This window comes from Colletotrichum destructivum, chromosome 1, assembly GCF_034447905.1.
Source record: "Colletotrichum destructivum chromosome 1, complete sequence".
Taxonomy (NCBI): Eukaryota; Fungi; Ascomycota; class Sordariomycetes; order Glomerellales; family Glomerellaceae; genus Colletotrichum; species Colletotrichum destructivum.
This window is the reverse complement of record NC_085896.1, coordinates 7,129,748-7,156,132: the sequence shown is the minus strand read 5'-3', so window position 1 is coordinate 7,156,132 and position 26,385 is coordinate 7,129,748. Positions and strand designations below refer to the sequence as shown.

Below are 26,385 nucleotides of genomic sequence, written 5' to 3'. Positions count from 1 at the left end.
CTTTGCGATTAGGAGCAGGTGATGAGGCGGAGTAGTACAGTATCTCGGTGAATCTTTTGGGAGGATCCTCAGAAAGGCAGTAGTAGCTATGACGGATAGCCTTGGTGTCACTGACATCGGTGCTCTACTCATGTGTTTAGAATAGACATTATGGCACCAGTCATCCATATCATACCTGCATTAGGAGCCATTGCACTTGGTTGTGTGCTTTTCACTTCATTTCCTTGGTGTTTCACGTTCTATCAATCTTCAAATGGACTTTTGCGTCGTAGATTTGATTGGCAACTGTTCCATAGGTGAGCCGTGCGATTTTTGACTTCACTGCCATTGAAGGACCTGTGAATATACTACGCCGAGCCAGCCCTTGCATCACAGCACCCCGACATATGTGCATTCCAGCTGTATTTAGCAGCATAAATTCTCACAGAGTGTTGCAGTTCTTACGGCCTAGACCCTTGCGATTGTAGAACTTCTGCGTCACTAGTGGCAACTTCTCGAGCAAGGTGGTTGCAGAGGTACGGGCAGCGGCCAAAGCCTCCCACGAGGATGTACTCGCAAGCGTCAGTGATAAGTCTCGCAAGGCTTTGAGATGGAATGTTTCTTTTGGTGTCTTGTCGTAATTCAGTTCAATTTCTTGGGCCTGTTCTTTGACTAGTTCCTCAACTTGTTTGGCGATCTTTCGAAACACTGGGTTCAAGTCCGCATGATTTGGTATCAGTGTTTGTTTCCGCAAGATGCTGCTGTTTCCGTTGGTTTGGCGAAATCCTGGTTGATTGAGTAATGCATTCAATAGAATGATTCCAAGGTTGGACTTTACCTTTTCATTATCTGAGCGCGTTTGCCGCTCTCCCGCACTCATTCACTTCGCGCCTACGTCTCGCCAATGTTCAAGCAAAACAGATACATCCACATCACAGAACATCGACTTTAAAACTCTTGAATCCAGGCTGACAGCTGTCACAAAGACCCTCAAGGGATAATGCAAGAACCGTTCGGTAGGCCAGACCTGCGCCCGCAACAAACATCAAGTTGGGTATCCTGGCCCTCCTTCCAGACGACAAGGCTGCTCTTGTGTAGATAAACAAAAATGGCTACTCTTTTGGCGTTAGTGCGTATAGATCGTGGGTGCTCACGCCGACTAGAGAGCGCTTTCGCTTCTTTTGAGTGGGTGGAGGTAGAGGAGTTGGTCCAGGACTCCAGACGTCTTGGAGATCCCGAGAGCTTAGGTTACCGAGAAGGACCTATGTAGCCAGATAGTGGAACAATCGAAAGGCTTTCATCGGAATTAGACTGTTTACTCACCACCCTTTCCAAAAGTCTCAAATCTCTTTCACATGTTTACATAACCTCTCGGCAAAGTAAATCTGGCGTAGTTCGTGTTGACTGGCTAGGCCTGGACTTACCACGTAACGCAGCAGGTTCGGCTTTCCTTGGTGAACAAGATCATTTGGCTGACAGGAAATTCCAACGAGGTTCATTCACAGCGATACCAGATTCACGGCGCGATGCCAATGTGAGCCAGAATCCCACCGCTGGGTCGTTTCTTGGCTAATTGTGGATTATTGTATCGAAGATCGTGATGCTGCTTGCATTCATAATCCAAACCTCCACGTACTCATGCCATATTACTCCGCAAAGTAGATGGCGACCTTTGTCTCATTCTTGCCATTGAAGCGGCTGTAGTATTCTGGCGCATCCTCAATGCCAACGACGGCACTGATCACGAAGCTGGGATGGGCTTTACCGCTGTTGATAAGGTCGATCAGCAGGGGAGCGTACTTCTTTGGATCTACAGCTCCCGCTCGGAAGCTCAACCCCTTGGCGAAAAAGGTCGAGATGGGAAAAGGGATCGTGGGCGACATGGTGCTACCGTACGGCGCACCAGGTGAGCTATCCTGAGACTTGTAAACGCCCAGCTGACCGATGCCTCCTCCGAAGTGAACCACATCAACCATCTGCTGCACGACGACGCTCTCGTCCATCTCAAGGTTGGTGTTCAGAGCCTCCATACCAACACAGTCGACGGCGCGCATCACCCCGCGCGGTTCGCGCGCCAAGATCTGGGAGACGGGATCGTTCTTTGCGAAGTTGATCGGGACAGCTCCGATGGGGGCAGCAAGCTCGAGGCGTTCCTCGATGTGGTCAACAACGTAGACCTTGGAAGCCCCACGCAAGATGGCCGAGTAAGCAGAAAGCAGCCCGACGGGACCGGCCCCGAAGACGGCGACGGAATCACCGGGCTGGAAGCCGCTGTAGTCGATTCCGGCCCACCCCGTAGCGAAGATGTCCGATACAGTGAGGTAGTCATGCTCGATCGTCGAGTTGGCGGTTTCGTGGGTCGGAGGGATAGGGATCAAGTTGGTGTCGGCGAAAGGGACCCTCGCATACTCGGCTATGTGTCCTATTGTCAGCACATTGCGATCTGGCGCGCCGAGAGGAGTTGTTCGGCAGGGCTGCTCGCACCTTGGAGCCCACCGAGACCCATTACGCTGTTACCAAAGCCAAAATACTCCTTCGACGTCGGCTCCATGTCCAGCTGATCGGGAGACACGGTGTCGGGAACAATGACATAGTCTCCGACGGCGAAGGAAGACACGGCATCGCCAACCTCTGAGATATAGCCGACGGCCTCGTGGCCCATCGTCCATGGCACGGCACCGCCCATGTAGCCACGGTAGATGTGCAAGTCGGATCCGCACACGGCCGAGGTTGTCACTCGCACAACGACATCGGTTTCGTTGAGGATTGTTGGCTTGGCGACGTCTTGCACGGTCATTTCGAAGGGAGTGCCATGGTAAACGACGGCGCGCATGGTCGCACTGGGCCACGAAAGATTGAAAGACATGTCTGTTTCGACAACGGGTGTTGGCACTTTGGCGATGTAGGCCCGACTGCGCTCTGGTCTTTGTGGTATGTGTAGTAGTCTGCTGATGCTCTTCTTTCCCACATTGGATGTACATGAGGACTGGAGAGAGCCAATATATAGGCATGTAGACGTGCTAACGTTTTCTTTCTCTATCGGAAGCCGTGTGCTACAGTATTGTTGCGATGTCACGTACGCAGAAAATGCAGCATCCCCAGTTCCTACGGCGGATGACAAAAGCGACAAACGTCAGAAGAGCAGTTTCTGGCTCGCACGCGGCGTCGATACCGTACGTGTCGTCATACTCGGCCCCTTGGATTTTGAGGGCATGGTTTTGGCACCCCAAAACCCACACCGGCGTATACGTTGTCACGGCAAAAGCGGTTCCTGTTCCTGTTCTTCGTCGTAGTGGGTATGGGAAACGAAATGGTCCAGAGCCGTTTTTGGACTCAACTGTTGACAAGTTGCGCTTTGGCCTCTACACCCCTCTTATCAGAGGATAGCAACACCCATCCCACTTGGAAAGGGCCAGAACGAGGCGTGCATTTCCCGTGACAACCAAAGCGGCGGTTCTGGCTCTCGCCGTGGGTGTCATGGCTGGCGATGCCACAAGCAACTGGACGCCGGGCGTCAAGGCCGGTGGTTGGATCTCATCGTGTCAGCGTCACGTATGTTGTGCATTTCGACCTTCGAATGCGTAGCTGCGTACACTCAGCAGGCGAGGAGCAAGATCCCTGGTCGGCATTGCAAGACGTCCAATTTTGACAAACAACACGCTGTCATGTCATCAGGGCCGTGGGAGGAAACGCAATACATACACAGCGTTCATGGTCTATGGGTGCAAAAGCTTCCATGAATGAAGGGCAGTACAGTAGTAAAGGCCCCGAGAAGACATCCAGCAAGTACATCGCAGCACTTTGTGGCTCATGATTGCCCGCACTCCTCCCAGACAGCTGTAATGACCACGCAACACGTGCTTCAATTCTCCTCCCGTCCCGAAAAGCACCATTTCGTGACGAGTGACTGTTCAAATCACACATCCCCCACACCTTGACGGTTGCTTCGTGCCGCTTCGTCTTAGGCATCTTGACTCAGCTGGACATACTCAGGGCCAGGTGCAATGCCCGGCTTTTGGCAAACGCAAGCTTCCATATCTTCGCGCATCACTTGAGAACCTCCTGAGCCATACAGGTCGGCCTCCGGCCCTCCCTTTGCTCTACCTCGGTCAATGACGGGGTCCACGGATCCTAGCAACAGCTTTGGGCCGAGCAGCGGACCCGGGCCGCGTAGTAGCATCTGGCCTGAGTCCAGGTGCAGATGGTCGATAATATCCATGCCGGCCTGCCCGAGGTCATCCAGTTCTTTCCACTGCTGGCCGCCCTTGCTATAGGCGGACCCGAGAGAGACTAGCTGCATGGTATAAAGGTCTTGACGCAGGGACTTTTCGGACTCTTTCACGCGCTTCGCCAGCGGAACGAAGACCGACTTTAGCTGCTTTTTGATGTTGATGAGCGTGACGTTGGGAATCTCGTCAGGCAGAAAACTGATGGCGACAGTAGGCGTCGCTCCGTTGTCGCTGGTCAGACTTGCCTGCGCAACTTGGGCTTGCAGAATGAACTGGGCCTGCAATTTCGATACGCCCGCGGCAACTACGGTCGGGGACTCGCTCATGATCTGATCGTGCGACTCAACGAACTCGCCTAACTTCCAGCTTTTCGCAAAGCGGGAAAGACCGGCAACAACCTCGGGCTCGATCTGGATTTTGAAATCCACATCGCCTATATCCCTGTTCCATCGGACCTTATCAATGACGGCGCTTATCCGCTGCTCGGCGGTTGTGGTCTCTTCGAAGCCTTGGTGAGCAGCTGGCGCCGGTCGTTCGTCCCACCTACGGATGACGTCTGCTTTAGATGTGGCCGCTAGCATGTCCAAATACAGTTCTTTTTCCTCTGCAACATCCGGATCATCGTCGTTGTCGGACAAATAATCGAGACATTTGACCAAAACTCCAAGTCCATGAATGGACGCTAGCTGTTGCATGTGGCCCAGTACTCTCGCCTGGGCCAGCGCTTGCGACTTGTCGAGCAGGTTGTTGTTGATGACATAAACAACATACGTAAAGCTGCGAGACTTTCCGCCTCGAGCTTCCCATAGTCGCAGCACACGACACGCTTCGTTGTGTTCATTCAAGGAGTAGCGGGGCGGATGGGTGATGTTGAGCGGATAGTGGATGGATGGGCCATGGCCCAGGTCCAGTTGTGAACTGTCCGAAGGCCTTGAGGGATTGCAGCCCATTGTTACAGCGTAGCGAGGGGATGAATCTGCGTCGGGCTGCTAGACAAGTGGACACCGGCGGGTTAGTTATCTCTGCGTATTTATACCGACGATGGAAAGATCCAAAAATGGCGCGGTGTATGGAGAATTGGCGGCCATTTTGTGTCTCGTGGTCATGAATACGCGATGAAGCTGGAATGGGGACAGTTATGCGACACGTATGTATTTGGGAAAGGAGGTCGTTTGGTTTTCGGTTTCTTCCCTGCTCTTCCTTCATGCAGCATCGGCACGCGATGCAGTAATTGCGGTGTCGGGTGTTGCTTCACATTCTGCCATGGACTGACTTGGCCTCCCAATCGGGGACTCTTGAACGGCTGGAAACGGGTCTGGAGATTTCAAGCATGCAGGGGGCCAAAATTCGCCATGATGAATGTGTCGCACTTTGCAGCACTTACCTCACGCACACCATGTTGAAGTGGAGTTGGCCGCGCGCGTCCAAAAGCAGCTGATGAGTTGTGTTCTATAAAGCCGCAACTGGCGTCCGCTCAATGGTTCGTAAAATATACCTGGTTCGTCACAAACACCGTGCTATTACGGCATATTTGTTGAGTCCCATCCACCTCGAATGTACAGCGTCAACGCCAACAAACACCACTCACTCAACCTCTGCTTGTCATCCAGGTCTTCGATACGAGAGCCAAGCAGTTCCTGCCACCCATCCACGTGTCACGCAACTGGCGCGACGACCGGACCAACTGCACGATGTGGCATGGCGCCGTTTATATAGCTCTCTTGGTGTGGGGTCCAGTCTTGTACGTCGTGACACAGATCGTTCGTCAGTATGTACGGCTGCGACACATACACGGTCCTCCCTGCGCAGGCTTCTCTCCCTGGTGGCTTCTGCGAGCGGTATACAGCGGCAACATGCACCTGAATTTCTATGAGGCGAACCAGCAATATGGTGACTATACGCAACGGATTCAAAGCCTGTTCGTGGAAGTTGCTGAAGAATCTCACAGGCTCTCTTGTTCGGGTCGGTCCGAAGGATGTTGTGACGAGCGACCCCGACCTCATGAGGCACATGCTCGGTGTGCGCACAAAATACACGCGTTCGGACTGGTACCACGCCATGAGGCTGGATCCCGGCACGACAACGTGCTATCCACCCGAGACGATGCAACGCATACCAAACTTCGATCCCAGATGGCGGGAGGGGTGGGTTACACCTTGCTCTGTGCCGAATGGCTCGTCTGATGGAGCACTGACACCTGCGGCATAGTATTCCGGCAAAGAAGTCACCAATCTCGAAGCCAAGATAGACGACAACATTCTTCGCTTCATGGCTCTGATCGATACCTATGCTTCCGAGAACAAACGGTTTGACTTTGGCTTGAAGACGCAGTATTTCACCCTCGACGTCATCTCTGACCTCGCATTCGGCCAGCCGTTCGGCGACCTGACGTCCGATTCGGATGTTCACGACTACATCCACACGACGGAACAGAACATGCCGAACATCGTCGTTGCGGCCGTCCTGCCCTGGCTGCTGACCATGCTATCATGGCCTTTGCTCCGGCGGCTGTTGCCTTCGGAAAGTGATACCAAAGGCCTTGGGATGCTGATCCGGTGCGTTTTTCCCATGCCGTGTACTAATCAAGGGTTGGCTATTTGTGCCGTTTATTTGCGTGCCGTTCATTTGCGTGCAGTCTCTATTGCACGCTCTTGAAGAGCATCATTGCTGATGACCATCGGCAGGATGGCCAAAGAAATTGCGGGTGAACGCTTTGGGCCGAGCAAGAAAACACAGCAGGATATGCTTGGTGCGTTCGTGGCGCACGGGCTGACACAGGAAGAGGCGTCGTCGGAGATTCTCATGCAGATGTGCGACTCATTGAGTTTCCCTACGCGTTGCTCCTCAAAGACCCCGCTGACTCCGCTTGACAGACTAGCTGGATCGGATACGACGGCCACGGCGATACGGGCTACACTGCTTCACATCATCACGAACCGACGCGTGCTCACGGCTCTTTGCGCGGAAATCAAAGAAGCACGGCCGTCCTGGCCCGTCGTGACAGAAGCGGAAGCGCGCAAGATGAGATATCTGCAAGCTGTCATCAAGGAAGGCTTGCGGATCTTCCCAGCCGTCGTAGGTCAGATGTCGAAAGAGGTCCCAAAAGGCGGCGACACTTTCAAGGGCGTCTACTTGCCAGAGGGAACCCGGATCGGGTACGGGGCGTGGGGGATTTTCCGTCGAGCTGAAGTGTGGGGGCAGGACGCAGACGAGTTCCGGCCAGATCGATGGCTTGAGGCAGATGCGGAGCGGTCGAGGTTGATGGAAACAACGCTGGAGCTCGTGTTTGGGCATGGGAAATGGAAATGTCTGGGCAGAAATGTGGCGATGATGGAGCTACAGAAAGTTTTTGTCGAGGTACGTTGCTGCCGTGTCCCGGTGAATGATCTCCGCGAAGACGGAACACTAACGCTGGACGCAGCTGCTGCGGAGGTACGAGTTAGTTTTGTGTGACCCTACAAAGCCGTGGAAGTCATTGAACTATGGGATCTTCTCGCAGTCCCAGTTCTGGGTCAGGGCATACCAAATAAGCGAACAAAACTAAAGCCAAGATGGATCTACAGAGAGTATGTATTGTTGCGCTGCCTACAGTCGTTCACCGAAGGCGTGAGACTGTACAGTGCCGACCCGGAATTAGCGGGACAAGATTTGTTCCTATTGAAGCTTTCTACTGAAGCTTTTCTATTGTGGTGCAGTTGGCTGCCCCGACCTGCTCAGAACACCGAACCGAGCTGCGGCGAAATTCATGAGCTTGCGGCCGGTGACCTGGGCGCGTTCGGCCAGTGTTCTTTGCATGGTAATTCAAAGTAGGGTGGGGCTCGAACGACAGGACTGGACACTGCTCCTGGTAGCCACTTGTCGCCGAGAGCCCGACCGAAGGGCCCAGGCTCGGCCAGGCTCGTTCGTTCACGCAGAGCAACAAAAGCCTCGGAGGGTCTAGGCGCCCTGTCGTTTGGCCTGGCAAAAAGCGTCCATCGTTTCTGGTTGATCGACTGGTCCGTGCGGACGGAGTCAGTTCTGGCTTCGTGCAAATTTGGCCCATGTACAGAGCATGCAGGAGTCCCAACCGGCTCCTGCGCAGAACAGCCCGCGGGGGCCACCGGAAGCCCGCGCTACGACGTCAGACCCTTACAGCGCCGCAAGACCCAGCCGTTGCGTGCTCTCTTCACCTCAGGTCGCAGCCGCCGAGCCACTAGTGAAGGGCAATTGCGTCTCGTTTGCACCACAACTCCTTAGTGCGATGCAACACCGAGACTACGAACCGCATGATCAGCGGCGCAAAATAGAGTCAACGGCTGGCACACAGTTGACCTACCACGAATCATGGTCGAGCGACAGATCCCCCCAACGAAGACGACGCAACTGGTCACGCCTCAGCAACCCGTCCAAACGCAGCTGGTGTGCAAGAACGAGATCACCGATTGTGACGTTAACACCAAAGCTGAATTGCCAGGCACTGTCGAGGTCCCCGTGAAGCCCTTGTGTGCCGCCGGTACGCCTGTGGTCCATTCGAAACCACCCGTCACCGAGACCGAGAGAGCTGCTGCCGACTCCGCCAGCCCGCGTCCTGGTCTTCTTGCGTTGGTCAAGACCTTCTTTTGGAAGATCAAAGACAGCCTGGCTGACATTCATCATGGCTCTGCCGCCATGACGCTATCCGCCCAGCCCAACGTGACCAGTCCTAGCCAGGGTCCGCAGTCCAAGCACGACAACGCGATTCTTGGCATGGCAAAAACGGCAGTCGACTCCTCATGCGTTGCTACACGCGCTCATGTTGACGCAACGACTTTCGCTGATCAGCCGCAGGAGCGTCGTGTTCTTGATCAAGCAAGCGTGCCTGTCAAGCTTATCAAAGAAGATACGCCAGGTCAATTCCCTCTTCCACGGTTTTGGTCCGCTGCTAATCTTAACATAGCGACTGCTCGAGAGCCGCATCTGCGTTTGGCGGTCACCACAAGCCTCGAATATCACGAACAGAAGCTCAGGTGGCAGTCTGTCCAGCATGACTGTTTTGCAATGATGGAAGGTATGGTGTGAAAAGAAGAAGAGGTATGATGACGAGGTGTCGAGGGACTGCTGGTCGTTGTCGACCACGTCCTGCTTATATATATGTATACTGTCTTTGGGAGCACGTGGGGACATGTGGTGCATCAGGTTTCGTGGGCCCATGTCGAGCAATACAGGCATATCAATTCAATCTATCACTTTGCTACCATGTCAATGCTGCGAAATCCTTGCTACTTGGTCACCGAGAATCAGCACCCCATTGAGTGTCTGCGGTTACATGGAGGCCTCATCGCCAGTAGGCTCGGCGTCCAAAATGCCCTGTCTTTGCATACGGAGGGGCATGTGCACATGATAGGTCGATCCTCGTCTCCATTTCTAGTAATCTACATGGACAGGTGCCTGGAGCCGGTCGTATGGCAGATGTCCCCATCCTCCCGAGCTCGGCTCGATTGTGTCTTGGTTAATAGTTGACGAGATTGGCCATGTCTCCCAGTTCCAGGTCATCCGTCTCCAAGCCCTCCGGCACAACTGATGCTCCAGCTGACTCGAGTATCTTGAGGTAATCTTCCATCCTAGCAGACAAATGGCCGATTCTAAAAACATGTCAAACGTTACCATACATCACCAACAGTAACAGCTTTGCAAGTAGACATACTGTTCGGTGAGGTCGAACAGGGCGTGTTGGATGGCGCCGAATCCGTCGGAGATGTAGGTCCTAAGCCGCGTTTAGACATTGGCGAGCGGGTTCAACATGAACATGAACATGAACATGAACATGGCTCGCGAAATGGAGATACCTCAATTCAGGATCGTCTTCTTGCGTCTCAGAGACTTTTCGAGAGCTTGTTCTGGAAGTATTCGGTAAGCATGGAACGGTTCGGGAGGGTAGGGTTTCCTGACATGGAGGACGCTGACAGCATTTGGGGGTTGATGGAACTGCTGTTGGGGCTGTTTTTGCCTTGCGCCGCGGACGTGACCGGACCTTGTCTCTGTGCTCTCACATCGCCACCAGCAGCTTGTTGGTAGCCACTTTTATAGGGCATGCGCACATTGCGCAGTAGGTAAGGAGACTGGCGAGGTATCTGGCGCGACAGTCTAGGCGGAGCCCTCCCTGTTTGAGGCTGATACATCGTCGAAGGCGAAAATAATAAGAAGGGCACTGTGAGAGGGGCAGGGCAGAAGCGACAACTAGCGCGGCTATGGGGCAGGACTCATTCTGGAAACGTCTTGCGACTGTTGGTCGGGGATGTCCTAAGTAGTCAACGCAGTTGGGAGAACAATCGGTCGTTGTGGCCGCAAGTCATGTTGGTTGCGAATTGGAGCTTATTTGGACGCAACGCGCATAACGCACACTGATCCAGAAATGGAGTTGGGATTGATTCGTGCTTCGGCCACCATTCTGGACCACCATTCTGGACCAACATCTTGTTGTGGCTCAACCTGTGCCGCAGATACGTACTGACCCTTCCAGACGTGGTGAGTGGAGTGGCTGGAACGCCAGGAGATCTAGACCGATGGCCCAGAGCGGCATCTCCACAGCGTTGGAGCATGAGAAACGATTCTAGCCAAGAACGAGGTGGAGCTGTATGAAAAGCCTGCGGGGGTCACGATACGTCACAGCATCCAGGAGCCAGAATCGCCCGTCGATTGAAAAGAAACTACCACAGAGGCAGAAATAGCTCCGGATTGACTTATTGTGCATGTCGGCGTGTTGATTTGGATCTATGTGCAGAGCCGATACTGTATGTCTTGAACGCGGCCTACTGTACCATGTAAGATTTATGGTCAGTTAAGCACATAGGCTCTCTTGACAGTACAGTGACCGAACCTCAAAAGTCGGTTCTCTCCGCCAGGCGCGACCAGGCGTATTGTCGTGGCTGCCACTCTCTAAAACAGTCCCTTCCAGCGTGCACCGCGTCGTAGCAACACCAACGCAATACGAGGATCTCTATGGCTGGTAAAGAAGCGTCCATGCGACGCTCGTGACCGTCCTCACAATACCTAGCTCGCTACACCTATCACCAGCGAAGCGCTGAGCGTCTCTGAAGGCCTCGAAGCCGACTTCCAGGGTTCCGCTCTGGGGATTCTACACTTACAGGTGCTTGAATATGTTCATTTCGACAAGCTACATGACGTTGAACTCGTAGTACCTGGAGACAGCTGAACGTCCATACGGTGAAATGTAGATGACCCGTCAAAGAAGTAGAGCTCTTTTGACGGAATCGTTGTTCTAACCGCTTATAGTACAGTGCAGTTCCCTCATCTGCTTTTAAGCCTTGCCGGCACACAGCGACACCAGAAGATAGACGGGAAATCAAAAGCTTCCGTCTCCTGAATCTTGGACCACCAGGCTTGATGCAAGGTATGCTCCCCACAAGGTTTCCAGATCATGTTATATCCTTCGAGGAATTCTTCCCCACAGTACATACACTTCTTTGTACTTTCAGATATGCTTTCTGCGAACTTATCCGTGGCGACGCAAGGGAATAGCTGCTTAGGATCGAGAGTCTTCCTGTGGATGTGGATCTCGGAAATTATATCAATAACCTTTGAGTATACGTCGGGTGCCCGTTCCCGCATTTGCTGAAGAGCTTCTGTTCGGTATTTCTCTGGGGTGTCATTGAGGGCTAAAGCGAGTGTGCCCAAGTCTCCTCTCGATTCACCCTGCAAATATAGTTCATTCATCTTGACAACGAATTCCTTGAATGATGTGCAATAGTTTCGTATGATGGAGGCCAGGGTCATCTGATCAGTCATTCTCTCCTGGTCGGTGGCCCATTCTAAATGAGACGGGTTTTCGTCGGAGTAATTCATTACTATGTAGGATGTATGATTGGGGAATGATTCCGAGCTTTCGAAGCCTGACGGCCGTAAGGCGAAAGGGCTCTGTTATGTATACTAGCGCTGGCTTTGTACTCTACGTAGCTTAGAAGCTGAAATGTGCCTCGATTGTCTCGTCAGACAACAGCCAACTTCGGAGCAACACAAGTAACGCATCTATTGACATACATCTATGTACAGCAAAAGTCGTAACGGGCTTCGCCAGATTTCAAACTGAACATCTTTTGTAGTGGTGGTGTGGGGTCATGGCCAACGTGGAGGAGCAGATTACAGCTGTACTTGCCAAGTACTGAAAGAGCAGCCGCTACCAGAGTTAAGATGTAAAGGCCAGAAATGGCTTACTGGTACTCCGTCATTGTTCTCGTCCATTACGGTTTTCAGAGCCGGTTCAAACCGTCGTTTGTCGGATTCGATTCTGGCTCAGGTAGCAAAGGCCCCACCAATGGCTTAACAGCCGAAAAAGGACTTTTTGCGCCGAAACTTTCATCGCCTGTAAGTAAATCATCAGACCGCCTGATTAGGCTGCGCTTCGCAAAGCCAGTTTCAGCTTCATCCGTTTCAACTTCTTCCACCATCACGCAGAGGTAATTATAAACCGGTGATCGGCCGACGGCTCCTACTGCTGAAGCCCCAAGAACAACCAAATCATCGTATCAACAACCATGGCCACCCTAACAGCGAGCAACGACAGCAAAGACAGCAAGGACTGGCTGAAGATGAAGCAGCTCATCTTCGCGAACGACACCTATCTCAGAACGCTCTCCAGCAACGGTCTCTTTCTGTTCCTGATCGGCATCGACCTATATGACATTCTCGATGGGGAAACCGGACGCGATTTCCACTTGCTTCTTACACTTGCACACGGCAAAGAGAGATTGTCGGAGCGGTTCCCGAAGACACTTGCGGCCGACGATGAGTTGATGCTTTCGCTCAAGACCTCGTTGAGAGATGGCGATAAAATTGACGAGACGAAAGCCGTGTTGAAGATCGATGCAGCTGGTACCATAGTTCATTTGCATTTGCACGGCCTTCTCCACCCCGGCGCCGCCCAAGGAGAGATGAGCGTTTCTTCCGACGCTTTCGCCACCAACGAAGGGGGACACCCAGAAACCGTGTTCTTGTCCACGCATGACTTATCGAAGCCCGCCGATACATTGGGTTTTTGCTGGACGTGCTCAGAGACCAGGTCGAAAGATGGAAAGTCCGTCGATGGACTTGTTGTAGAGCTGCCGGCGGATGTTTGTCCCGACCACAACAGAACTTGGATCTTGAAGAAGTAGAATGTAATTACGACGGAAAGCAAGTCGTCACGAAGTAGACAGGAAGCTTTGGAGAGGGTGGCCCACTACAGCAATGTTTACATCCATTCATAGGTATAGGCATGGCCAGGTTCTAACAGCATGTTCTTTCAACTCGAGATACGCACCAAATGCATGAAACGATTGACAGGCCCCCATTGGCTTTGCTTTGGACGTCTTGACCTAGTGAATGATGAAATCATCCGGCATTTCCATCCCAGATCAAGGCTGGGCATTCCAGCGTGCTGCGTCCATGAATCTCTCTTCGTTCTTCTTCTGGTAAGAGGGTTCCGATCTCCGAACAGCTTACATTATGGCGGGCTAACGAGTGGCGTATTCACCGGGCTTTTCATAGAGTCTCTAGAAACACAAGCTGCCATTTGTAAATTAGGATAGACCACCCCGGGCTCGAGAAACCATGCGTGCTCTCTTGCTCATGGCTGTTGTCCGGTTAGTCCACAGCTACACGTGACATAGGGATCGCATGCCGTTATCCATGCGATGGAGGGATGATCAGCGCATCGGTGCCTAGTGAGCGGCTTAAAAAGACCGATGATTGATCATCAGGAGGCCAGAGCAAATGTACTCGAACCGTCGCGCTCTTACGTGATCTATGTCGATGCTTCAGCACTCCCAGCACCGTCCAGTCATCCCTCTAAGCCGGCTTTCTTTGGCAGTCTACGCTCTGCCAGTGTTTGGTGCACACAATCGGTGACAGATCTTCAGTATGGTCAGCAGTGGCATAATGAATGGGGATAAGTGTGGTTGTATTGCTTAGAGTAATCTGCTGGGCCTGCAGTAGATCTATAGAAACGAGTGGCGTCTATCCCTTGTAAAGCAACCCTGGCCCGACTATGCCGTTTGGCGAGTAATGAATGTATCGGGTCGGTTTTACTAAAGCGAGGGTATCCCAGGTTCTATCAATCGGCAAGTCGTTACTGAGGGAGGTTTGGAAACACAGTTTCGCACTTTGAATCAATTCGATCGGGACTAGATATCTAAACTAACGAAACAAAGGATACAAAAGGTCATTTTATTGAGAATGAGACGCATCCGGCGAGAAATCAAGCTTCATCAAGTACATTCCTGCATTCTTGAGTCGGGGCCGTCTCTTCATCACTTGGCCGCTCGTTTCGGACCGCGCCTGGTTGGCGTCGGCCGGAGGTCTTCATCCGGAGTGGGACTACGGTCCCTTCCCATACTAGGGTCATTTTTCCACTTCTGGTGACGGTCCCATGAGATGATGGCCGCAGCGAAAATTGCCAAATCTGCAGCCGGCATCCACGTTCCCTTTTCAAGAACGACTCGATCGCCAATTTTGTAGTCCTGTTGAGCGGCCTTGGGTTGTTTGCCATAAATTGAGCGCACTGTGGACCTCGTCTCAAAGGTCTTCTCGACACTTGTGTCGCCGTTGTCATCCGTAGTCACCCATTTCAACTTGATCGAGGTGAAGGGGAACGTCTTGGGTCGCTTTTTGCTTTCGGAGTTGCTTTCGGACTTTCTTTTTTCCCAGTACCTTGGATCCATCAGGACGATCGGGTCTTCAGGGGCTTCGGATGTGACCCAAGCGACGCCTTGTATGTCCACTTGCATCTTGACGCCGTCCACTCTGATTTTGTTTCCCTTGTCGTCTTGAAGAACTTTCCGATTCCGCGTGAGGTTCCTGGGCGAAGCTTTTTCTCCGGCTCTGTGTGACGGGACAAGTTCTAGCTTTTCGGCATTGGCTGGTCCTCGACCTATGACGTCGTAGAATCGGTTAAATCCTGCGCAGAGAAAGCCGTAGTCCTTGGTGTTTTCTTCTGCGTCATGTTCTCCAAGGTGTCCGAACATGTCCTTCCATCTAATTAAGCTGGCCTCATCATCGTTCTCATCGTTTGCGACAAGAAGTGTGGTCCCCCCCGTGCTCTGGGAGACGAAGAGGCCCTCATCTTGCGCTTCTGTCTTGACGTTCCCTCCTACTTCGCCGTCGCTCTCGTCGACAGACATATCGTCTAGGTCCGACTCACCACCATTCGATATGCCAGCCTTTTGCAGGTTTCTGTAGGCTTGCGCGTCGACCTCGTTCTGTTCAACACGCTGCGCCATCTGGGCGATGACCTGCTGGACGTCCTCAGAGTATTTTTGCATGTTTCTTTGCATGTCCTGAGCCACTATCTGTTGTTTTCTGACATACGTCTTCCTGGCCTTTCGTATTGGGGCAGCTGGGGCTTTCGCGACTTCGGGCGTTTGGGCGGCTCCTTTGTCTTGGAGGTCTTGGATCCTCCGGCTTCTGCGTGGTTCCATGTTGTTTGTGAGGTGGCACGACCTACCAAAACTTGGAGGATATGAGAGGGATTGTGTTCCTCTGGCTTAAATACTTTTTCTTTTGCACGAGAGAAAGCTGCTGTCTTCGTGCGGTCTTGAAATGGCTTTTGATCAATGCCAGGAACGGCGGCAGCGGAAATCGATTCCATGAAGGCAGCAGCAGAAACGTGACATGTGTACGCGGCACATTGAAGAAGACCGTAGAGCGTCAACCAGTTACACTCTGTGAGACGAGAAAAGCTCCATCGCCATCTATGGAAGAGGAAGACGAGACTGCATTGGAAGGAGCGCACCAAGCGACAGAAATGGCCGAGACATTGCAGGCGAGATGGTGCTGTGTCTGGTGAGACATTTGCGGACTCGCACAAGAGACAGAATGCTGCGTTGCACAGCTCGTGGAGCACCAGTCACGGACTGAAGCCTGTGAAAGATATTGGCCGGCAGTTGACTGCATTGTACAAGCCGATTGTTGCTTCGTTTTCACTTGCTCTAAGTGATCAGAAAGCCACAAGTGACACCGACCACGCAAAGGCGGATGGTTATCAGTACCTATGTGCACCACTTCAGTACGTACAGGACTCCATGCTCGTCTGTTGTCCGTGGTCTCGGGTGAGCGAGACTCTTGCGGAGACCAGTCTGAGCTTTCGACAGCTAAATAGGTGCCACTGTTGACATTGATCTTATATAGATGCGTAGATGGCATCGCTTTGGGCCCTACATACGTGTGGACGCCGCCGTACGATGCAAGACTTGACATCTGCAGTTTTCAGCTCGAAGCTCAACGGTTTACATATCTCTCATGCGGTCGACAGAAACACAACATGTCCGCCGCATCATCAAACCACGAAAGGGTCGCGCAGTATAACGCTGTTCAACAAGCGATGTTAGAGGCACGAAACAAGAGACGAAAAGTTCAAACACCAGAGTTTCAGGCCCAAGTTGCCAAAGCAGAAGGCAATCTGCAGTTGATCAACATGGTTCTGATGAGCTTCTCGGCCGAGCAGAACGCCTGCGTTGATCAGCGAGTGAGCCTCAGCCATCATCAGCATAGGACAGAGGAGGCTTTACGCGCCATAGTGTATGAAATGAGACAGTAGGGATGCGAGCACGAACACCGTGTCTGGTCTGCCTGCCGTTCTCAACGAGACATCCTTCAACCAGCAAACTCGTCCCAGCTTGTGGTGAGTGGTCCCGGCAGCATCACTACGGCGTGAACAAGATCTTTCTATTTCACAATCAACGAGTCTGGCCAAGGAGTGGCATAGCTTCAATGGGATACTATGGATGCCGAAGACAGGCTTTTCAGCCTTGACACGTGGTTCTATCGATTGATACGACCATCTACTACGCGTTGCTGTTCAGTTGGTTCGTTATACCGTATGTAGTAATAAAAATGCTTCTTTACAGGATCTGAAGACATGTTTATCCACATGGTTGTGTAGTTACGCTATTAGTTACCACCACACGCCGGATTGGTGCAGGTTCATCATATTTGGTGTCCCATTTACTCACTTCGTTTATTTAATTTCAAACTACAAATGGATTCACAGATCTTGTAGACTCGCGGGTCCAATTCCCCGTTTTCCATGACACGTTTCACTTCTTCCAAGTTTCACTTCTTCCAAGTTTTTTCCCTCATCCTCTACTGTCTCTTGTGGCTTGATCAGAGTGACTGCCCAAAGAATATGGCCTTCTGACCCATGGGAGAAGCTGAATTGCAGTGGCACTTGATATGTCGACTTCACAAACACCCGTGATCTTTTATTTCCAACGTTTGCACCGACAGCTTCCCTCTCATGTATACAAGAGCCATTGTTGTCAAAACGGAATTACTGAGATGGAACAGCCAGTCAAAGCCGGTGACTTGTGTAACGCCATGCTTGGTGAGGCATCCCGAGATGTTGATGGTCACGTCGCCAATGCGGTGTTCTTTGCTGTTGCGGTCGAACTTCTGATCCGGACTTGTGAGGCATTCGTGTAGTTCGTAATATGAATGATTGTCCGAGAACTCCAAAGACCGCAGAGCCACGTAGCTTGGCGCGTTTCCGTTTTTGAGCAGACCCTCGAGATCCTTACCAAAGACGGCAAATCCGTTTCTTCTTGCTTCGAGGCATGAGAATGGAGAGGATGTAAAGTCCATCACTGCCATTTCCTGTTTCTTCGTCAAATTTCGGGAAGTCGTTCATACAGTATTGTATACAAATAATGATTTGTATTTTGTGGATTTCGCGAGCAACAGCCAGCCGGAATCTTTCTTACTTACATCAGCTTATGCCGCTCGGGCAGCGTATGCATCCAGAAGAAGCTCTCCGCATGGGTGCAGCGAGACGGGTATTTGACAGCTGCCTTCTATTCAGCCAAGCTTCATTCGCTCGACTTTCTTCGTTTGAGAAAACTTTGGTATGTGGAAAAGTCCGAGGTGACTATGGTATTTTTGACCCGGACATGAGTTTCTGTCATGGCACCGTCACGGTGCTGATGATGGAGTCGAACGTTTAGGCCCTGGTTCCTCGTCGCAGTCTTCAGTAGAATTTTGCAACCGAAATCGGATTCTGGTTATTGACTTTTGGGGACTGGACAACGGCAGCTGTTTGTGGATCTTCTTGCTGACAAGCAATGTTGAAAAACATGGAACCCCTGCTGCATGGCTGACAGTACCTTCTCCCAGAGCAACAATCAGTTCTTAGCACAATTCGACTTGGGCGACTAGAGTGGTGATGAAGCTGTTTCTGGCTTTCACGAAGGGATAGCGTCAGCTTCCTACGAGTAATGCACGCTCGTCTTTGCGTACTATGTCAGCAGCAGCAGCCAGAAATTGCGGCGTCAAAAGATTTGTTGATTCAATTCAAGGGCTAGAACCCGGCTTTGGTTGTGACTGTACTAATTATATCTTGCGTATCGACGCATACACCCGGCTTGGCTCTAGATTCTTTGTCCCTCGCCTTCGATTTATCCGCGGAAATTGGCCAAACGTCGTCCAAAGTCAAAACAGGAATGAAACGGTTCAGATTGGCACCCTTATGCCACCGCGTCACCATTTCTTCGACCATGATGATGGAATTGGAGCAGTACCAAGTCCCATCACTATAGTGTGATGCCGAAGGCATTTTCGGCGAGGATTTCCAAGACCTTGGACCGTGACCTTGATTCCGGCACATCCACGTGTACTCGTAAAAGGCTTTGGGGTTGTAGTCATAGTAGTAGTCGCCAGGTTTACCCCGCAACGAATGTCCTTCTTCTCTACATCGTTGGAGGTAGTTGAGTGCTTGAGTCGTCATGATAGCGCATCTTAGCCATCGGGCCTGCAGACCAGCTTCCAATTGTGGCCAAGCTGCCATTCTTTGCATCCTGCTGGTATATTCTTGTTCGCTCTTGCTGGGATGACGCTGTCGCTCCTCTTCGTCTTCGTTATCATCTCCACTGGCTTGCCGGTTTGCAAGATGAATATTGTGGTCAGGCCAGTTCCAATCACTAGGAATATCTGCCATGACGGTCTGCATCGCGTTTGCTGTATCTTCTGCTTCTTCGAGGTCAAGCAGGACGTCGTCAAGCCTCATGTACGACTTTGGTGGGCGTGTTAGGTGCATTAGCTGCGTAGCCACATCTGCATCCATAGTTGAAATTGATTGAAGTTGGTGATTGAGATGGCTGATCCTGTAGTAAAAGTTGGGTTTTGATCAAGGGGGGAAGAGCAGTGTTATACTTGTGCCGGCTCCGTGGGTGGGAGGTTTTTGGAGAGCCAAAAACCGTCATGTGCGCTTCACACGTCTGCAGTCAGGTGCCCACACTTCAGGCGGCTCGACCTCATACATGCAACACAGGTCAAGGGCTGTGTATCTCGTTTATGCAGTGCAGCCTAAGGCTGATTGATGGGAAACATCACGACTCGTACCCTCGGCTTGCAAATTAAGCTTGATTGCCCAGACTACTTCAAACGTCGCCAGTTCCGTCCACCCCCACGCGGCATCCGGTCCTGCCAAGTGCTAGACAAATAGGAATCAAGACATCTAGTAATAATCAGGGTAATGCGGCGTGGGCCCAACTATGGCACGACTCACAGCATAGGCCGTGGGATGATCACGCTTTTGTTCTCTCCTGATGCTGCAAACGCTGCATAACAACACAGTCAGAAGAAACAGTATGCCTGCGAGTCCTCCAATGATGCCAACTTCGACTGGTGTCATTGCAAAGAAGGTGCTTTGAAGTGTGGCAAAAAAGAGTTGACAGACACTGGCCATAGTGTTTTATACATTGACACAAATCCAGGTTTGGCTTCCCGCCCTCACGCACATAGACGCGCTTCGGCTTAGCTCAATATTCAGCAGAGAAAAGGCCGGATTTGACTTTACGGTGGCTCATGTATCTTCCTTGCTTTAGGACCCATTCCGCGTACGCGGACGGCACATGGCAGGTCTTCTGTGGCCGAAAAGTGTGCCGAATTGAGCCCCTTGAGTCGTCATGTGAGATGTCTGTGCTGTACCACAATACCCATCAAAATACATGCACAATACATGCTCTGCACCCGCAAGGGTGGTTAGAGTCAAAAAGGGACCACGGAAGGGCACCGCTGTGATGTAGCACGTATCCGCCGTGCTCATTGTCACAGTCAATATCGGCTGATGTTCAACGTATAAAGACGTTGCCGTCTCTGACGCGGATGTGTCTGTCTTCGTCAAAAAGTCAATCATTGTGCGTGAGATGGCCTTTTCAGTTACTAAAGCTCTGAGCCGCTTGGCTATTGTATGCAGTCTCTTGGGACACGCAAGAGGAGAATGGACTGCAGCCCAGCTTATAGGAAGAGGGGGCTTCCTCCAACCACGCGGTTTTCTATCTTCTTGCGTTGACTGGGGTACCCTCAGGAACGAAAAGAACAAGATGGCCGCGTACTGCAGGACCACAACAGGCACCTGGCGCTGGTCTGTCCTCGATCTGAACCATTGCCTGGTCAATGATGACGGTAATTTGATGGCACAAGACCAGTGAGTACATCCCCGACAGCCTGTGGCAAAACACCAATCACTTCTAGGGGATACTTTTCTCGGTCGGCAGGCTTTTGTTCGTCCGACAACTCGACAACATCGTGGGCCAACTACAAGTGCAGTACGGAGGATGAAGCCGGCGGCGGACATACTGCTGATCACGGCATAGACCTGAGTAGGATGCACGATCTACCGTGTAGTCGCAAACAACTGACGTTTCTCAGACGACGTGGTCGGGAACGATAGTGGTGTTTTGTTCTGTGGCCGCCAAGGCTTTCACGGAAACGTGGTCAACACAGAGCAAGTCAGCTGGTGGGGTTTTGACATTGTGATTCGTGAGCTTTCCACTTGAGAGGTGTTGATGTGCTTCGAGCGCCAATAGTCAAGCTTCAGGAGAAAAGCAGTGGAAAAAAACAAATGAAAGAAATGAGAGAAAGGGGGGAGAGAAGAGAAAAAAAGGCGGGGAAGGGGAGGGGACAGCAATAGCCACGAGCGAGTGAGAAGCTCGTCTCGATCTACTTATTGTCTCTGGTGCCCCGCGTTGAAGAGCTGCGTTTCATGGCGTAGCGGCATCTTTCTTATGATCATAGCAGCTAAGATGGTAGGCCGACAGCGGAATGGCCCGCCGCATACTTGATCCGTTTGTGACCTTCTGCGATGTCTATTTACAATCACACGTCCTGTTGTGGCTTGCGATTGGGGGGTGTTGTTGGCGCGCGCCCTGAGTCTCTGGGCATGTATCACAGTAATCCAATCATGAAATCAAGTGCGGCGGGGACGACACTGCGGAACTGAAGACCTAACACTTGTTTGCCAACGCGACCCTTGATGATTGGCTTGCGGTCCGTTGCGGTTGGAATTGTGCCATTCTATTGGTCAAGTTGGCCCGTCATACAATGTGGATGTCTGCACGGCTGACTCAGCTCGGCGGAAGCCAATCGCATACGTCAACATTTCCAAATGCGTACACCTTGCCATGGGGTATGGGGACAGTGTGAAAGGATGCCCCGTCCCTGCGCATGGATCACCTTAAAGTCATCGAACTATGCTCCGACTTGTTTTGATGGGGCGCTTCCTGATTGCGACGGCCGCCAGTAGAATGCATGAGAGGTAGCACCGTCAATAGCACAGTTCTGCGATGCTGGAAACCCACGACGGCGCCGGACAAGCATGTTACTTGAAACCTTTGTGTGCAAGATTCCCACCAACCGTGCATTGCTTTTCACAAGACTGCCATTGCCATTTCCTCTTCAGATCGTACGGGGATGCTTGGTATCTAAGAATTGTTTTTGATACATAGAATCTTAGCTTCAGCTTCACAATAACCTTGTGGCACTGCAGGTGTGGGCATAAACACCGGATTAGAAGCACGTTCAATCCTGGGCTTGCTGGACTTCTCCATGCCCCGTCTCCTCAACACGTGTCCCACGTTCGGACTGAAGATCTTTGTTCATTGATACACCTCTGATCAAGAGGCTCATCAAAAGCGCCGCTCCTGACATGCCAACGTACAGGCCGTAGACGCCTCGCAAGCCGTAGACGTACGCATCCAAGATCTTGGGCCGCAGCTCGGGATCGTTGGAAGCGCTCAAAATGGCCGCGACAGCGTCGGCACCTCCGTGTACACCGGCGGCCGACAACCCGTTTTTCTCCAGCTTGAGCAGCATGACGTTCTGAAAGGTGGAGCCGCCAACGCCGACCCCGAGTGCCATGCCAAACTGTCTGAGAAAGGCATACATCGCGGCGGCAATGCCCTCGTCGCCTTCGTTGCAGATGGCATGCGAGGCCATGTTTTGCGCGTTCAGAATGGCGCCGTGGCCGAGACCAAGCAGAACGAGCGTCGGCGCCCATACCTTCGATGGCGTGTCGGCATCCCAGAGCAGCATCAGACCGGATGCAACACTGGCCAGAGTCCAGCCGACCCAGATCGGATACCGGTAGTTGTTCGTTCTTGTCACGAGTCGGCCGGTGATGATGGACGCCGGCACCAGCGTAAACATCACCGGGAAGAGTGCAATGCCGGTCTGGACCGGCGTGAAGGTCCTGACATCCATGAAATAAAGAGGCACGTAGTACAGCTGCCCGTACATCTGTGTTCATCGTTAGCACTCTATCTCGCGCACGCGACGCCATGTCAACCGTACCACAAGCCCCTGGATCGTGCCGCAAGCATACGTTGCGATAGAGCTGGCATTTTGGAAAATTCGCCGACGCAGGAACGGATATGTTGCGAAGCGCGACTCGTAGATCATCGTCCAGACCATGCCAACCGCACCGAGAAACAGAGGCAGGAGACTGCCGACGCTCCTCCAACTGTAGCGCAAGCCGCCCCAAGAGACAGCCACCAACAACAACGTTGCCGAGCCGACGAACAGGGCGTTACCGAGCCAGTCAATCTTCTTCAGTTTCTCACTTATTGCAGCAGCGGGGGGTTCGATGTTGACTAGCCAGGGCACAAGAACCAAGCCGGCGGCGCAGAACGGAAACATGATGTAAAATATCCAACGCCAAGACGTTTTCTGGGCAATGACGCCGCCCAGTATAGGGCCGATACAGTTGCCCAACGCCCACGCCCCCAGACTGTGGATGACCTGCGTGTTAGCGGACCGAAGCGAAAAAATAGAGTTCGCCAGGAGCTGCTCACACTAGACCATACCACTTGGGCCGAAGTCGCAGGGGAACAATATCGGTGAAAACGACCAAGCACAAGACGATGATACCAGCACCGCCGACGCCCTGGAAAGATCGCCCAACCAGCATCAAGCCGATCGAGTTGGACACGCAGCAGAATATGGTACCGAGAGCGAAGAAAGCGACGGAAACGGTCAAGCACGGCCGTCGGCCAAACACATGGCTAAGGTCTGCGATGAAAGGCATCATCACGGCGTTGGCCAGCAGGTAAGCCGTGCCGATCCAGAAGCCGTCGTATGTGCTGAGACCGAGGTCCTCGATGATAACCTGCGACTGTAAGCTTGGTATGTGATGGGAGCGGCCCTGGAGACACAACTGACATGCAGCGAGGTAACAATGACACAGGCGTCGAGAGCAACCATGAGCGATAGCAAAGCCAGTGTCGCCATGATGGAGAGCTGGCGTCCCGAAGGCTTCCATTCGACTATCGAGTCTCTGCCGAGGCCACCATCTTCTGGCGCATGAAAGTGAATAGTCTGCTGGCGATGCATGTTGAGAGGTGGATTCAAAAGTAGAAAGTAAAGCAAGATTTCCCACGATGTGTACTGCAAAGAGGCACTGCACTAGCTCTAGGTCTGAGCTTGGAGGACGATACCGTCTTTATATAGCTGGGATTCATGTCAAGGCACCCGCTTAGAAACCCACCTTCATTCGGCCTTATGGGCATTTTAGGCAAACAGGCACCAAATTCATCTACTGCCCCTGGACGTGAACATGAAATCATTTGAGTCCGGTCATTGGCTCCTCCGGTCGACGGTCGACGGTCGACAGTCGACTTATGCTGTCCTGTTGTCCCGTTCTCGGGGCGGATGGCTGCCAGAACTGCTGTTGGAGATCCGCCCTTTGACACCGTTCCGCTGTTGCCCTGTTTCTTCTCTTGAACTGTCGTTTGTCGCCGTCACTATTGACAGGAGACAAAAGCTGCGGTTCACGTTGTGTCCCTACGCCAAAAGCCAATTTCAGCTATGATGCAGTCGTCGCGTTCGAGGATCCTCGAATGTTCTCCGAGCAAGCCTTTGGAATCCCAGCTTGTACACAGTCCTAGCGCCTAACTATAAAACTCTTCCACACTTCTGAGAGGTTGACCTGAGGTCTCACCGCGCATTCAATTCAACATGGACGAGTACGAAGTTTTCCGTCGTCTTGCTACACAGCCTTTCTCCTCTGCAACGATGGAGATGCTGCAATGCGCTTTGCGGCTCATTCGAAGTCGCTACCCGCTGGCGTTCTGCCACGACGCAGAACGGACAGCCGTAGAGTTCCCACCAAGGGAAAGTTTCTCCCAGCAGGAAAACATGCCATTCCATATTACCGACGAATGGATCAACTACATGCAGACTGTGGGATGTTCTATCAATACCGCAAAACTAGGCGTCACTCCATCGTTGTGGCGTCTTGCCCAAGATGATCACGTAGATGCCGATGTAATCACCGATTATCTCCGGCTACTGCGGTCATCTTACCCCTCTTTCCGCTTTCAAGATCCCATCCATATTACGTCCAGCACCATTGAAACCCTACCAGGGCTTTGGGGAACGCCAGACGTCACAACGCTCGTTCCATGCAGCTACAACAGGACATGGTTTGCCGCCATTGTCTACACAGATTGTGTGCAGTTGTACGGCCTAGACGTTGAAAATGGCTCAAAATTAGAGCAGCAGCTCCAAGTCTTGTTTCCTCGTCGTTTGATTCGTTTCTCCCAGCCTCTCCTTGGGGCGCGTCTCGAAGATTCGGGGGTGCTGATGCTGTTGAGTATGCGAATTCTGGCCGACGGAGGGGTGCCGGTGCAGCTTGTCGACCCCATATTTCTCCGGAACGCGAGAGCACGACTGTTCATGGAAATGTTGATGGAAAGCCTGAACGTGAAGGATTCTGATGTTGTCACCCGCATTCAGGAAGCACAAGCAGAGAATTCTGTCTTCTTCGACGATGCTTTCACATGCGAAGGCAACGATCTCTCACCGGCAGGCTCGGGCTTCACAGCTGACATGGAAGACGGCGGCGATTTTACGTTCGATGCCTCTCCTGGGCCAGCAAGCCGGTCTTCTCTATCGGCCGAGGAACGCCCCTTGTCCAGAGAACGGACTTGTGAAGCGGGGACAATTGCGTCGGCACAAGCCCCGCACAATCCATCGTCGTCCTCGCATCCAACCGGCCCCCCCAATGAAAAGCTCACGTCGCTGCGCAGCGGTCGGGTCCTCGACATGACGATGCCGATGATGCCGATGATGCCGCCAGAAATGTCCCAGCAGTGCAGGACCATTCTTGACATATTGAGCGAGGCCGTGGCTTTTTACCGAAGTGTTCGCATGTCAGAAAGCTCTGAACTGTCAGTGATATGGTCTGCCATCAAGAACGGCTTCAAGAGCGAGTTCTACCGCCGTTACAGTGGCGTGCTGTTTTACCGGCAGATGGCCCGTCTCGGTAGTGACAAAGACGTCGCCAAAAAAATCAAGATCGGCATTTCCAAGCCCGAAATAAAAGAAATGAGGTCTCTTCAGTCACGGTTTGAAATCTGGCACGATATCTGCCAGCTGCGCCACGAGTGGGGGTCCGCTCAGTATGTGCTTCTTTGTGTTCTGCCAGAAAAGCCACATTTAGAGCGTATGAGAAAAAAAGAGCGGCAAGATCAGCTCCAGCAGGTCCGCGAGCGGCTCGATAATACGCACAACGAGCTCTCGAGCTACGTAGAAGCTGCGAAAGCGCTATGCACAGCTTTGGTTCAAGGCAGTCTCCCAAGATACCGACTGATGATTGAAAACTATCATCTGAAGGCAGACCAAGAGTTAACACAGCCCGAATTTGTTGCTTACGCAGGCCTCCATCCGCGGCCAGCCATTCCAATCTCAAGGTTGGTGGGCTCTGGCTAGAGTACACGAGCTAGCCGTCTGCGAGCTGGGATGGATAGGTTACAAGTTGGGTCGAACAGTGCAATTACAATGCAAAGCAGTCACCTCAGACGGTCGTTGATGACGCATAGCGTAGAGTACTATTTGGATTAGAAGAGCTTTCATAATGATCAACTTATTGTCATGGTGCAGTCGATGCAACCTCGTG

The 26,385-nt window shown here is 52.3% G+C and overlaps 12 protein-coding genes across 12 annotated transcripts; 6 read left to right on the top strand and 6 right to left on the bottom strand.

Annotated features, from left to right (window-relative positions):
- Window positions 1-1,625: 1,625 nt before the first annotated feature.
- Window positions 1,626-2,845, bottom strand: CDEST_02126 (Putative alcohol dehydrogenase, zinc-type, GroES-like superfamily, NAD(P)-binding domain superfamily; the record flags this gene model as incomplete). The annotated part of the gene is made up of 2 exons (XM_062918285.1): window positions 1,626-2,392; window positions 2,464-2,845. 2 exons carry the CDS (start codon window positions 2,843-2,845, stop codon window positions 1,626-1,628), a joined length of 1,149 nt encoding a protein of 382 aa, XP_062774336.1.
- Window positions 2,846-3,940: 1,095 nt separating this feature from the next.
- On the bottom strand, window positions 3,941-5,158 carry CDEST_02125 (uncharacterized protein; the record flags this gene model as incomplete). Its single annotated transcript, XM_062918284.1, has 1 exon — window positions 3,941-5,158. One exon carries the CDS (start codon window positions 5,156-5,158, stop codon window positions 3,941-3,943), a length of 1,218 nt encoding a protein of 405 aa, XP_062774335.1.
- A 741-nt stretch (window positions 5,159-5,899) lies between these two features.
- Window positions 5,900-7,752, top strand: CDEST_02124 (Putative cytochrome P450; the record flags this gene model as incomplete). Its single annotated transcript, XM_062918283.1, has 5 exons — window positions 5,900-6,098; window positions 6,157-6,356; window positions 6,417-6,763; window positions 6,893-7,565; window positions 7,630-7,752. The coding sequence occupies 5 exons, from the start codon at window positions 5,900-5,902 to the stop codon at window positions 7,750-7,752; spliced, it is 1,542 nt and encodes a 513-aa protein (XP_062774334.1).
- A 605-nt stretch (window positions 7,753-8,357) lies between these two features.
- CDEST_02123 (uncharacterized protein) lies at window positions 8,358-9,808 on the top strand. The gene is made up of 2 exons (XM_062918282.1): window positions 8,358-9,075; window positions 9,124-9,808. The coding sequence occupies exons 1-2, from the start codon at window positions 8,532-8,534 to the stop codon at window positions 9,243-9,245; spliced, it is 666 nt and encodes a 221-aa protein (XP_062774333.1). The 5' UTR covers window positions 8,358-8,531; the 3' UTR covers window positions 9,246-9,808.
- A 231-nt stretch (window positions 9,809-10,039) lies between these two features.
- Window positions 10,040-10,552, bottom strand: CDEST_02122 (uncharacterized protein; the record flags this gene model as incomplete). Its single annotated transcript, XM_062918281.1, has 1 exon — window positions 10,040-10,552. Exon 1 carries the CDS (start codon window positions 10,343-10,345, stop codon window positions 10,040-10,042), a length of 306 nt encoding a protein of 101 aa, XP_062774332.1. The 5' UTR covers window positions 10,346-10,552.
- Window positions 10,553-12,718: 2,166 nt separating this feature from the next.
- On the top strand, window positions 12,719-13,336 carry CDEST_02121 (uncharacterized protein; the record flags this gene model as incomplete). The annotated part of the gene is made up of 1 exon (XM_062918280.1): window positions 12,719-13,336. One exon carries the CDS (start codon window positions 12,719-12,721, stop codon window positions 13,334-13,336), a length of 618 nt encoding a protein of 205 aa, XP_062774331.1.
- Window positions 13,337-14,470: 1,134 nt separating this feature from the next.
- On the bottom strand, window positions 14,471-15,637 carry CDEST_02120 (uncharacterized protein; the record flags this gene model as incomplete). The annotated part of the gene is made up of 1 exon (XM_062918279.1): window positions 14,471-15,637. One exon carries the CDS (start codon window positions 15,635-15,637, stop codon window positions 14,471-14,473), a length of 1,167 nt encoding a protein of 388 aa, XP_062774330.1.
- Window positions 15,638-16,479: 842 nt separating this feature from the next.
- CDEST_02119 (uncharacterized protein) lies at window positions 16,480-16,755 on the top strand (the record flags this gene model as incomplete). Its single annotated transcript, XM_062918278.1, has 1 exon — window positions 16,480-16,755. One exon carries the CDS (start codon window positions 16,480-16,482, stop codon window positions 16,753-16,755), a length of 276 nt encoding a protein of 91 aa, XP_062774329.1.
- Window positions 16,756-17,399: 644 nt separating this feature from the next.
- On the bottom strand, window positions 17,400-17,807 carry CDEST_02118 (uncharacterized protein; the record flags this gene model as incomplete). The annotated part of the gene is made up of 1 exon (XM_062918277.1): window positions 17,400-17,807. One exon carries the CDS (start codon window positions 17,805-17,807, stop codon window positions 17,400-17,402), a length of 408 nt encoding a protein of 135 aa, XP_062774328.1.
- Window positions 17,808-20,356: 2,549 nt separating this feature from the next.
- Window positions 20,357-20,641, top strand: CDEST_02117 (Putative cyanovirin-N; the record flags this gene model as incomplete). The annotated part of the gene is made up of 1 exon (XM_062918276.1): window positions 20,357-20,641. The coding sequence occupies one exon, from the start codon at window positions 20,357-20,359 to the stop codon at window positions 20,639-20,641; it is 285 nt and encodes a 94-aa protein (XP_062774327.1).
- A 1,369-nt stretch (window positions 20,642-22,010) lies between these two features.
- CDEST_02116 (Putative major facilitator superfamily, MFS transporter superfamily) lies at window positions 22,011-23,819 on the bottom strand (the record flags this gene model as incomplete). The annotated part of the gene is made up of 4 exons (XM_062918275.1): window positions 22,011-22,727; window positions 22,782-23,217; window positions 23,282-23,595; window positions 23,649-23,819. 4 exons carry the CDS (start codon window positions 23,817-23,819, stop codon window positions 22,011-22,013), a joined length of 1,638 nt encoding a protein of 545 aa, XP_062774326.1.
- A 624-nt stretch (window positions 23,820-24,443) lies between these two features.
- On the top strand, window positions 24,444-26,198 carry CDEST_02115 (uncharacterized protein; the record flags this gene model as incomplete). Its single annotated transcript, XM_062918274.1, has 1 exon — window positions 24,444-26,198. One exon carries the CDS (start codon window positions 24,444-24,446, stop codon window positions 26,196-26,198), a length of 1,755 nt encoding a protein of 584 aa, XP_062774325.1.
- Between the last annotated feature and the right edge of the window lie 187 nt (window positions 26,199-26,385).